The sequence below is a fragment of the Amblyraja radiata genome, chromosome 46 (assembly GCF_010909765.2).
Source record: "Amblyraja radiata isolate CabotCenter1 chromosome 46, sAmbRad1.1.pri, whole genome shotgun sequence".
Lineage (NCBI taxonomy): Eukaryota > Metazoa > Chordata > Chondrichthyes > Rajiformes > Rajidae > Amblyraja > Amblyraja radiata.
Window position 1 is genome coordinate 3,589,474 of NC_046001.1, and position 12,660 is coordinate 3,602,133.

At 42.5% G+C, this 12,660-nt stretch overlaps 1 protein-coding gene across 5 annotated transcripts in view; it reads left to right on the forward strand.

The window, feature by feature from the left end:
* The window catches only part of racgap1 (Rac GTPase activating protein 1), a 90,536-nt gene that overhangs the window by 62,923 nt on the left and 14,953 nt on the right, over nt 1-12,660 (forward strand). For 4 of the 5 annotated variants that reach the window (XM_033015515.1, XM_033015519.1, XM_033015520.1 and 1 more), the window contains 4 exons: nt 8,495-8,634; nt 10,358-10,427; nt 11,391-11,444; nt 12,089-12,154. In XM_033015515.1, the coding sequence (XP_032871406.1) occupies nt 8,495-8,634; nt 10,358-10,427; nt 11,391-11,444; nt 12,089-12,154 (330 nt within the window). Of the gene's footprint in view, nt 1-1,149; nt 1,302-2,521; nt 2,726-8,494; nt 8,635-10,357; nt 10,428-11,390; nt 11,445-12,088; nt 12,155-12,660 lie in introns of those variants that run through there. The other variant, XM_033015522.1, reaches the window with a different exon arrangement.

A 12,660-nucleotide genomic window follows, 5' to 3' on the forward strand; every position in this document is an offset into this window, starting at 1 on the left:
TTCGTGCTTGTTGCAGGCATGCTTTATTTTACACCTTCTTGCAGAGTGGGTTTACTCATCTACGAAACAGTTTAACCTTGGGCTTCTGTCCAAATGTCGTTCAGCGCCGTTGTATATTTGAACAGATGAGAGAGAGGGTTGCTTTTGTTCAGTTTCAAAGTGTTGGCTGAATATTTTTGAACTGGGATTCACACCTTTCCTTATGACAATTCTGTACATGGTACGGACAAAATGTGTAGTCTGAAGAAGGGTCTTGACCCGAAAAGTCACCCATTCCATCTCTCCAGAGATGCTGCCTGACCGGCTGAGTTACTCCAGCATTTTGTGTCTACCTTCTGTTCAGGATACTCCCAGACATGGTCTCATCACTCCATTCTAACTGAAGTCTAACCTCCCTGCTCTTGCATTGGAGTCCCCTCGCAATAAGCATAATGTTAGCTTTCCTACTTGCTGTACCTGCATTATTGCCTTTTGCAGATCATACACTGGGACGCCCTGATCCCATCTGCATCTCTTTTCTGAGCCATTTAAATAACTTTACCCTTTTTTGGCTGGTAAAAACCTAAAAACAATTTCACTTTTCTTCATATGCTGGTTTATACTGAAGATGGACGCAAAGTGCTGGAGTAACTCAGTGGGTCAGGCAGCATCTTTGGAGAAAATGGATGTGATGTTTTGGGTTGAGACCCATCTTCAGATTCTGAAGAAGCGTCCTGACCTGAAAATGTCCCCTATCCATTTTCTCCAGAGATGCTGCCTGACCCGCTGAGTTACTCCAGCACTTTGTGTAGCCTTGGTATGAATCTGTATCTGCAGCTCTATTTCTTTGACATCTATATCATTTGCCACTACTGTGTCCACTTCACGGCTTGTTTCTTATCTAACTTGTTGACAATGCTCGGGAGGATCTTGGAATCTCTAATGAAGAATATAACAGGACACCCTGACAGGGATGATAGGTCTGAGTGGAGTTGGTATAGAGATATTAATAATAATATGAAATCCCATTTGACTGATGGCACCCTATCAAATGTCCTCTGGCAAGCTTCAGTATTCTACATCCACCAGCGCCCCTTTATCCAATATTATTTCCAAGACTTGAACCCTTTTTCCTCTCCTTATGATGCTAGTATCTGTAAGGAGATATTTCACAGTGAAAGCTGTCAATTGTTGTGGTTGCATTATTTTGTAACACCATTGCTTTAATCTCAGGACAATGGAATCCACAATGGTGACTCCACGTGGGGTGTTCGAGCAGATGCTCCGACAGATGGAAGTACTAAATGAAGGAATTGAACCTCGTAAGCATATTTACTTTGATCATAATGAAGTATGGGAGTGATCAGTGCAATTTTTAGACACCGTGAATGCAGGTGTAAAATCAATGGGATGGGTTAATCTCTGCTTAGTGAACTGTTCAAGATAGTTATAGCATTAAAGTAATTCATTATTTTGAAATGTAAGGATTGATGTTACTTGTGTAAAAGCTCATCACCTTAATACCAAATGAGCATGTTTGTAACGTATTTTATTTTTTCAAATCTAACTTGTGCCTTAAAACATAAATACAAGCAAAAATAAGCTGCCTTGAGGCAAATTAATTGTCGATTTTTTTCCTGCCTCAAGTGCTCTCTTTCCCTCTGCCTCTATTGCTTGATTCAAATCTTTAATTTCCACTTGGTCGCTAAAGGGTGGCTGACCCCCTTACCATTGCATAACATTTGTATCAGTCCAATGCAATTAATAGGCACTTATTACTGCTCAGCTTTTATTTGTTTGAATCAAATGCCTCCCCTAGTCCCAGAATCCCTGTGTATAGCCCTAGCTAATGTGCATCGTTCATCCACTTGCTGGTTGTCAAATCAATGACTCGTTCTGTGTTGGTACTTGCTTCCCACCTCCTCCAAACTCCCTAATTGTTTCTCCTGCATACATGCTAGAATTTTTTGTGGCTTGAATGTAATCTCTTCATAACCAGACTTATCTTGAATCTGTGGACTTGTACTAGAAAGCTGGAATTGACTTGGTGTAGACCATTTACATGTTCTTGGGCTTAAAGTTGAAGAGGTATAAATTGGTGACATAAAAAGAGTAATGGAAAAAAAATCAAGGGCAGATTGACGAGAGATGGTAGAGTGTAAATGAAACTGGGATAAGTGTTTGTCCCACCCAGAACATGAAGACGTGTCACTGCCTGAAACGTCACCCATTCCTTCTCTCCAGACATGCTGCCTGTCCCGCTGAGTTACTCCAGCTTTTTATGTCTATCTGTGGGTTTAAAAACCTGCATTTGCAGTTCTTTCTAGCACAGAACATTTTTAAGTTCTGACAGTGCTGTATATATTTTAACTTCCCTTTGGGGAATAAAATGGTAACTTTTAAGATAGCACTCAAGTCAAATTTACATCAACATAAAAATGCATCAACAGGGACATTTCTTTTTACTGAACAGCAATCTTGATTTTGGCAAATCTTTTTTTTTATAAAAAAGGAAAATTCTTATCTGAATATTTCCTTGCAGAATTTATTCAGTTGGCTAGTAACTTCGAAGAGTGCAGACGAAAGTGGCATAAAAACTCAGCTGGAACTGTCCCGTGCTGCAGAGTGCCTAACCAAAGCTGAAACAGAACGGAGTGCCCTTGATGTCAAGCTGAAGCACGCTCGTAACCAAGTTGATGTTGAGATGAAACGTCGTCAGAAAGCAGAAACTGATTGCGAGAGGCTGGTAAGTCTGGGTGATTGTACATTTGTATTTTAAGCTGGTTCCTTCCCCTCGACATGGATAATTAACAATTAGACGATGTCGGCATTTTGTAACATTTGAAGCCGCTGTGCACATAGCATTACACCGTTGCAGTTTGAACTTTTTGCATTGACTTTTGTAGGCCTGCCACCAAGGGCAAAACCCATCTCTTTAGTTTATTGGTTGAACTAGTATTTTTCCCTCCATAATTATTGGTGTCACTGGCAAGGCCAGCATTTATTTCCATCCTGAATTTCCTCTTGAATGTAGTGGTGAGCAACCACCACTGCAATTCCTTGGTGATGGTGCTCCCACAGTGCTTTTGAGAATAGAGTTGCAAGATGTGCACAGAGTTAACATCAAGGATCTGTAATACGCTTTCGATTCTAGGAGGTATGTGCATTAGAGTTGCTGCCGTTCTCTTGTTTCTTCTGCCATTGTACTTGGTGTTAGAAGTCATGGGTTTGGGATGCAGCTTTGAAGCATCCTTGGGCAAGATGTTGCAGAGTATTTTGTAGATGATGCGCTTGTTTGTGTTTAGTTGGTAAAAGCAATAAATGTTGGGATGGTGGATGTGGTTTCAGTTAACCAGGCTGCTTTGGCCTGGGTGTTGCACTTGCACTCATCCAGGGAAGTGGAGAGGATTATTTCATACTCCTGACGTGCCTTGTAGATGCTAGAAAGGCTTTGCAGGGTTAGGAGTTAGCTACAGACTAGAATATCCAACCACTTTCTTTCATTACCTCTGAAGTTACATACCATAAAATCACCTTGTAAACGTGTGCACAGACTACTGGATCCAGGTTTACTTGTAGATTAAAAGTTGTGCAGACACTTACTATGAAAGAACATCTCAAAGCCTTAATGTTTTCTATGCCGGCAAGCCACATTTTGATTTCCATTAATGTTTGATGGGTTCCTTGGATTTGCAGTCTGACAGTCTTGTGCAAGACCTTGCATGTTTGTGCTTCGATAATGTCAGTTTAAATTCCCTATAAGGCTGCGAGTTTTATAAAATGGTTTTTGTATTAAAACCTTTTTGAAATATTCATAAAATTGAGATGTTAAATATAGTTATACCTTATTGAAATGTAAATGATTATAGCTGAGTGCACTTTGCATATTTCCTTGACCCCTTTTGCACCTTTTACACACTTGCCTCGATCGCTTGCGCTCCAGCAGACAATCATTTTACTGAAATGGTGCTGAGGAAGAGGTTTGTTCTTTGAAATAAAATATCAATTTGCTTGTCTAGCTTCATGGTAATGTTCAAAGAACAGTAAAAGAATTCAAACATCCAGGTTACATTTCATCTTCAGTCAATGTTGTTCATTTCAGATTGCCTATTGCATTTGCTGCTGGAGATTTGCTGAGCGCAAAGTGACTTGCATTTGCCAAAGCGGTGATTCCATTTAAGTATTGCATTGGAGATGGCCTGATGTAATGAGGGGCCACTTAAATGAATACAATTTATCTTTCTACTTTACCTAATGGCTCATTGGAGAGATGGTCTTTATACTCCTGTTGTCATCTTGGCTTGTCTGCCCCAATCTGGAAGTAAATTACATCACAAAGATGGCACTGGAATTTAGTAAGATTGAAAAGAAAACTTACTTGCTTGAAATCAGAACAAACAAGAGACTTCTAACAGCAATCAATCATGCAGACGAGTGGTTACTTTTTTGAATGTTAAGTTTTTATGTGAAAAACTTAGTCATACTGTCCTTTTTGCATGCTCCCAAACTCACTCATGGCGTGGCTAATCCGTGCCAGCCTCGACTTCTCTTCTCTGCCAGTTCCCTGTACCACTACCTTGTGACTTTTGCAATATCTCTCTATCACCATCTTGAATATATCATTCCTAACACTGCAGTATCTAATGAAAGATGCTCTGCAATATTAGTGTTTTTTTTGTTTTTTTTAAACTGGGTTCCAGCTAATCGAGTACTGCAGGGGCCAAGTACAAATGGGCAATCAAGTTCTCCAGCTACATAATCTGAAGCCTGCAGCAAATATTGTAACAATGTGTGCGAAACTTTAACCCCAGCCTTGAGTAACCCTAATCTGTGCCCAGTTTTCTAACGCGGCTTGCTTTCTCTTCGCGCCCAACTTGATGAGGATGGAAGCAAAAGAGAAGTTTTCCTGGAGGGAGTGGTGTACAGAATATATCTATCTATCTATCTTCTTCTTCTAATATATAAAACTGTGCCTGTCGCCTGCCGTCCGTCCGGCTGCCTTTCTTCCTTTTGATTCGTTTCCATCGTGTGATGTCACAATGCCCAATGCTCGCAGATGTCCAATCGGAATGGATCCATTTACATGGACGGCTGCTGGCCGCCTTTCTTCCTTTGATTCACTGCAACTCCGAAACCAGACGCAGAATCGCCGACATCTTTTCCACTTCGGTAGAGATTTCACTTTTCTTTCTAAGTATCCGCTCCTCATTACATTTCGTCGTGTTTAAGTGCACGTTTTTAATCAAATCCTTCCCCCCCCCCCCCCAATATTTCAAAAATAAACTGGCTTCTCACCCATAGAAGCAGGACAAGCCCCAACCCCTGGTGAACGTTCCATCGTGTGATGTCACAATGCCCGATGCTCACAGATGTCCAATCGGAACTTAAGAGGGAGTTAGATGTGGCCCTTGTGGCTAAAGGGATCAGGGGGTATGGAGAGAAGGCAGGTACAGGATACTGAGTTGGATGATCAGCCATGATCATATTGAATGGTGGTGCAGGCTCAAAGGGCCGAATGGCCTACTCCTGCACTTAATTTCTATGTTTCTCTCTCCTCACCCCTCTCTCTCCCCCACCCCCCTTCCCTCTCTCCCCCTTCCCTCTCTCCCCCACCCCCCTTCCCTCTCTCCTCCACCCCCCTTCCCTCTCTCCTCCACCCCCCTTCCCTCTCTCCCCCACCCCCCTTCCCTCTCTCCTCCACCCCCCTTCCCTCTCTCCTCCACCCCCCTTCCCTCTCTCCCCCACCCCTTCCCTCTCTCCCCCACCTCCTTCCCTCTCTCCCCCACCCCCCCTTCCCTCTTCTCCCCCACCTCCCCCTCTCCATTCTTCCCCACCCCCTGCCGCTCTGGCTCCCCCCCTTCCCTCTCTACCAACCCCTCCCCTTGCAACTCTCTACCCCCGCCCCCTTCCTCTCTAGCCCGCCCCCCTATCCCTCTCTACCAAGCCCCCCCCTTCCCTCTCTCTCCCGCCCCCCTTCCCTCTCTCTCCCGCCCCCACTTCCTCTCTCCCCTCCCCTCCCCCCTTCTCCCTCTCTCCCCGCCCCCCTTCCCTCTCTCCCGCGCCCCCCTTCCCTCTCTCCCCCGCCCCCCTTCCCTCTCTCCCAGCCCCCCTTCTCTCTCTCCCCGCCGCCCCCCTTCCCTCTCTCCCCCTCCCCCCTTCCCCTCTCTCTCTCCCCCTCCCTCCCTTCCTCTCGCGCCCCCGCCTCCCCTTCCCTCTCTCCCTCTCTCCCGCCCCCCCCTTCCCTCTCTCCCCCCGCCCCCCTTTCCCTCTCCATTTCCCCCGCCCCCCTTCCCTCTCTCCCCCGCCCCCCTTCCCTCTCTCCCCCCGACGCTCAATCTCCGAGATCTTTTCCATTTCGGTAGAGATTTCGCTTTTCTTTCTAAGTATCCGCTCCTCATTACATTTCGTCGTGTTTAAGTACACGTTTTTAATCAAATCCTTCTTCCCCCACCCCCCAATATTTCAAAAATAAACTGGCTTCTCACCCATAGAAGCAGCCATTTCGGTAGACATTTCACTTTCCATTCCAACTATCCACTCCTCATTAGATTTCGTTATGTTTATGTCCACATTTTTCATTAAAACCTTCTCCCCCCCCCACTCACTCATTTTGTCGCCTCCTGCTGGCCAGCGACCATAACGGCTGCTGGCGCCCGCATCTCGCCTCAAAGACGCCTTTTAAAACCAGCCGCACTGCTCATTCCTGGGCCGCTTGAGTTGGAGGACCACGTCTCCCGTGGGGGCTACGGGTAGGGAACGGCTGCGTTGGAGGAGCAGACCCAACGGGTCTGCCCTTGGTCTAGTAATTATTAATTGTACAATTGAATTGACTGCACCTTACTGCAAACTCAAAGGTGAGTGGCGCAAAAAATTTGCTTCATTGTTTACAGTGGAGTTGGAAGATGGGCAGCGTTGCAGCTTTTCCGAGTTAGAAGTCTTACTACAGGAGGAGATTTCCCAAAGGGTGTCCCAAATCGTGCAGTCAATGCTGAGTGTCATCTTTATGGAGGGCAGTCGTTTGGCTCTGCTCTTTGTACCTGGTTGTGGAATTCACTAGTAGTAAGCTGGTATCTCAAAGAAGGCAGCGAGTATGACCAATGTGGGGCAAACTCAATTTTGTACTTGTTCCACATGCCTTGACAAGTTTTGCTCAAAGAACTCTTTGAATGGCTCTATAGTTATATTAGAGCTATTTGCCCAAGACAGCTATGGTGTTCCTCTGCTGTAGAGGGGTTCCTCTGTGTGCCTAGTGGTTCTAGATGGCAGTCATTTTGCAACATCTGTCCGGCTTCTGAAAAAGGTGTCACCTTGGAGCAATGCATTTTTTTTTTTAAATGGTGACCTCTTCAGGAGTAACAGTCACTGACATGATGCCAGTGCTCAGATGCCACCTGAACATCAATTTAAAGTAAGCCTTGCTTTTTATTCAATGTCACGATTGTAATGTACTACAAACCATGCCACCTCATAAACTATGCGGTTGATCCTTCAATTCTGCAGAAGAATTAATATAGATATTGTGCTTTGCTTCTGAGATATGCATTTGTGTTATGTGGCTCTGGCGGATTTTCCAAATAGAATGTCACCAAAGGGGGGCACTGAAGCGCAAATGTCTTGATTGAAGCTTGCCTTTGAGCCCCAGATGGTGGGCACTCCAGCCTTGCTGAGGTTTGCACTGTGGGAACAAGCCTTTGTTTTAATAAAACAAAACGTGATTTGGGGGTAGAGAAGAGGTTCATGGCCGAAGGGCCTGTTTCTGTGTCATATGACTCTAAGATTATCCTGATCTCATTCACTGCACCTCGATTCACTGCTTGTAACATTGGACATTTTGTTTTCTTGCTTGGTGCTGGTTTAGGATCTGGTATTGTGATCTGCCTGCACGCCTTGTTTTGCCATTATGAATTGAGGTTACAATATTATCGTCAGGCAAGAGTGTTTTATTGTTAAATGTCCTGAAACGGTACATTGTTTATTTTTATTGAAATAATTTCAAAGTCCAAGAGCAGTTATGGGTGGACATCAAATGCTGACCTGACCTTGTTTCCGGTGCGTGAGGATTTTGTTTAAAATCCTTTTACAGTTTAAAAAATAAACTCAAATTAAAATCCTGGTAGTCAGTTGAAAGTATTTTTCTCCTCACTTAGTCTCCCGCTTCACTAATAATTATTTGCCAGCACTGGGTAAATGAATGTCACGCAAGACTTTTTGCTTTGTTGGCTTCCTCATGTGATGTAGTTTTTTTTTTCTTGTTTTTTTCTCCTGATGGCAGTGAACCCATAGCAGAAATCTTGGAGTAAACTGGTATTTTATAACCCTATGATTATTCTTCATGCACAAGCTTAAATGGTGTAAGCAATGGCAGATAGTTTTACTATTGTAGCCAAGTGCAATGTCGACCTCACACGGCCTGTGTGCATGGAGAGAATAATCATAAGCTGTGACCACATTAAACTTTGATTTAATGAGCCAGCGGTTCTCTTCTATTTGTAGTAATTGCTTTCTTTCATTTAAGGAACGACAGATTCAGCTAATCCGAGAGCTCCTCATAACAGAAGGCTCGACCAGCATTCAGTTAAATGAAGAACAGAAGTCTGCTCTTGCTTTTCTCAACCCCAAATGCTCAAATTCTAATGGATATGCATCCAACAGACGGTAGTACTTTTAAAATCACCAACAATTGTTTTTACTGTTGGTTTTAGGGTAAACTAGAATTGGGGAAATTATTGATGTGTATATAAGCTTTCTGTAAAAGGGACACCATGTTTCCTGGAGTAATGGATGCCACCCAGTGACCACACCCTTTTCCTTTGACTGCTCGAGTAACTGAAGTTGTAACGAGCACCCTATCTCCCCCACAGTTGAAATAGCTGTAGGCACCATTTAAATCCAGTCATATTTTCAAGCGGTCCACCCCCAGGAAGCTGTGTGGATTTGAGATAAATTATTCACAGCAGTGCTCCAGCTTAGTTTTGTCTCTTTGGCAAATAGAACCATTGCAGGGCCCATTCAGATCCTTGTTGTAGTTGCACTAGTCACAATAGCCCTGGCACGGGTCATACTTTGTGTTGATGTCTTAATATCAGCAACGAAACCCATTTACTTGTGTTTTATTTTGAAAGGCATACTCAAACCTATTTTCCCTTTTCTTCTGCTGACATCTTCCTTCAGGTTTGCTTTCTTAATTGTTGCCATGGAGTGCTCTGAGTTCATTTTGAGTGTTCAGGGTTTGTCAAGTTGCCCTAGTCTAAAAGGTTTTAAATGTAAAGCAGAAAATCCTCTCAAAAATACCTGATCATCCATAGCAAAGCCATTATTGCGCAATTAGGTATTTGTGCAAGCAATTTTTTTTTGCTTAGTTTAGAGATACGGCGTGGAAACAGGCCATTCAGCCCACCGAGTCTGCACCGACCGCACATTAACACTATCCTACACACACTGGGGACAATTTGCACGTACACCTACAAGCCAATTAACCTGCATATCTGTACGTCTTTGGAGTGTGGGAGGAAACCGAGGATCTCGGAGGAAACTCACGCAGGTCACGGGGAGAACGTACAAACTCCGTACAGACAGCACCCGTAGTCAGGATCGAACCCGGTTGCTGTAAGGCAGCAACTCTACTGCTGCGCCACTGTGGCTGCTTATGAATGGTTCCTAGTCTAATTGGTGTTCTAGATGCAATCCAGAGTTGGTGTTGATTTTGTTCATTAGTGTCTGTAATACATGCCTCTGAGTGTGTACATCGGTTCAATCCCCTTTCCTGATGAATTTATTATCTAGGCTGATACAATGCTGAGGGAATGCTGCATTGCTCAAGGTGCAATCTTGCACTGAAGGTTATTGCCTCCTGCATTGGATATTGAATATTCCTTGGCTTTGTTTGGCAGGAAGACTTGATCAAAACAATATTCCCATGTCGCCAGAATAAATTAACTGATTATACATTCAAAGTTTGAGACTTTGCTGAGCGCAAATTAACTGGCGCAATTATCTGCAAAGCAACTGACTACATCTGAAGTGTTCTTCTTCTTGAAAGACATGATACTTTGTCATTTGGCATAACTTTGGCCCTCGCCATGAGTTGGCACATCCTCTTACAATTAACATATTCAATCTTAAAGACTCCTTGACTTGGGTGAAGGCGCAAATAAAAGATCTTTTAGTATGGTGAAAGCATCGACATTTATTTTGGGCCCAGTGGGAGACCAAAGTCTACCTGCTTTGTCTTTAATGGTTTTATTTGCGGTTAAAGGGTTGTGTTTGAAGTACTCTGGGGAGTGGGAATGTGCGGTTTCAAATATTTTCCAGTGTATATAATTGAAGTCAAATGTTTTGGGTATTGATGGTTACTGTATATTTTTCATATTTTTATTAGACTGTCTACAATTGATGAGTCTGGATCATTTCACTCTGACATTAGCTACGACAAGACTGATGACTCTTTGGTAATCCCTTTTATAATCATCTTGAAACTATGTTTGTGAGACTTTATTGTGAAATATCTGGCATTGCCTGTGAATCTGAAATGATTTGGTGTTGTGTGGTTCAGATCTTATTTGCATTGCAAAATTAGGAATTGTTGAATTATTCAAAGCAAATTGCCAGTGTATGCAAAAAGCTGCAGGAAATGATCAGAAATTTGGCTGGCTCAATTATAGGTAATTTCTGCAATTTTTTTAAAGTAAACTGCTGACTTGTTCCTTGGATGCACTGTACTATGTAACGGGCAGCTTATTTATTTTATGATTATTTGTGCAATGAGGAAATACTTTTACAACTAACGTCTGAACTTTAGTTTTTGATATTCCACGCATCATAGGCTTATTAAAATTGATTGCAGCTAATTGCTTTAAATTTAAGTCTTGAATTAAGATGAGTAAATGAGAGCTTTGATTAGGTCCAATAAAGAGTGACCCAGTTCTCTGCTGTGTGAGATTGCACTGTTAACATTGTCATTAGAATGACACTTCATGTCGGTTCCAATGTGCTGCAGACTGGCAGAATATGGAGTTGTTTGCATTTCCACATTGAGTTATTTTCCAACATAAGTAGGCAGCAAGCTCACTCTCCAGCAAGAGGAAGAACATCAGAACAATCCATCTTGCTTCCCTGAGCCATTATCAACTGGTTAATCGATTAAGTTATGGATCATTGATAGCATATAGTTAAAGGATATAATTGCCTTAAATAATTGGGTCTGCGATATCACACTTCAACTTGACTTTGTGGGATCACTGTTCTGGTGCTCTAATGCTGGTCAGGTATCACTGATGGTGATTTTCGAAATTTGCGATTTTACTAAAGCGCAAGTTTGATGTTTGGATTTGAATTTAAAGCATAAGTGAACCTTTCATCAATTTGTTTTGGGTTGACTGTTGTGAGAATAAATTGTCTTTTTCTTAATGCAGGACTGGGATTCCTCCATTGTTAAGACTGTCAAGTTAAAGAAAAGGGAGAAAAGAGTAAGTTCCATACCTTCACTCTTCAAGTTATGGTTCAGCTCTGCGTACCTTTGTACAATCGGTAGGATTTGTTGTAGTCCATAAACAAGAGACATGTGCATCAATAGAAGTAAAAGTCAGTCTAATTAAATTTTTGTTAAGAAACTAAGTCCCCATGTGCATTCCTTCAGTCTGAGGCATTTACTTATTTCAAATAAATTATGTTTCCCATGGCAAATAATGCAGTTGCTGTTTCTTTGGAAATATGTATTGTAAACATTTGTATAAAATCGGGCTTGTGAAGCTCCTGTTTAGGGCTGTACAGGGTCATGTTATCTGTCCTGTTAAACCAAAAGAGAAATTATTTTCATTTCATCCTTGTGTTTTCTCTTCATTGCATAATAATATTTTGGTATAAACTGTTTTCCCCTTCTGTAAAGGATTTCTGGTTAATTCTGTAAATTGAGGCAATTTGTTTACATCTAGATTAAAAACTCTGATATCTACTTATATCCACTCGTGGCTGTCAAAACAATGCCATTTTAATTTGTATAAAGAGGCTTAAATGTATAATGCTAATGTAGAGTGTTGCAGTGTACCAGATTATTTGCTGGTTAATCGATCAATTGTGTCCATGTATAAAGAAACTTTGTATTTCTTTCCAGCGTTCTTCCAGAGTTCTTGTTGATGTGCAGCCTGCACCAGCTAAACGGTCACGGTCAACTGAAAAGGTGGGCGTTAGTAACCAACACCACATGGTCTAATTGCCTGCACCAATATAAGTTGTGCAATTACTTGATTTTTGTTCTGGGGGAGAAGAGAATTACTACAATGGAACACAGTAGGCATACAACAGGGTACAAATGTCTGCTTCTATCCGTGGAATGGCACAGCAGTAGAGATGCTGCCTTAAACCACCAGAGGTCCGGGTTCAATCTGTCTGCGGGTCTGAAAGGAGTTTGTACATTCTCCCTATGTGGGTGTTCTCCGGGTGCTCTGCTTTCCTCCCAAATTACAAAGACGTGCCGGGTTGTAGGTTGATTGGCTTCTGTACATTGTCCCTCGTGTATTGGGTAGGGCAATTGCTGGTAGTTTGTTACTGTACAGGGTGACGTGCCTGTTTCCACACTGTATCTCTAAACTAAACTTGACTTGTCAGTAATAGAATAGCTTGATATAGGGATCTAATTTATTTGAGATTCTCAGGTTCTTGTCCAGACATTTTGCAGTTGCATTT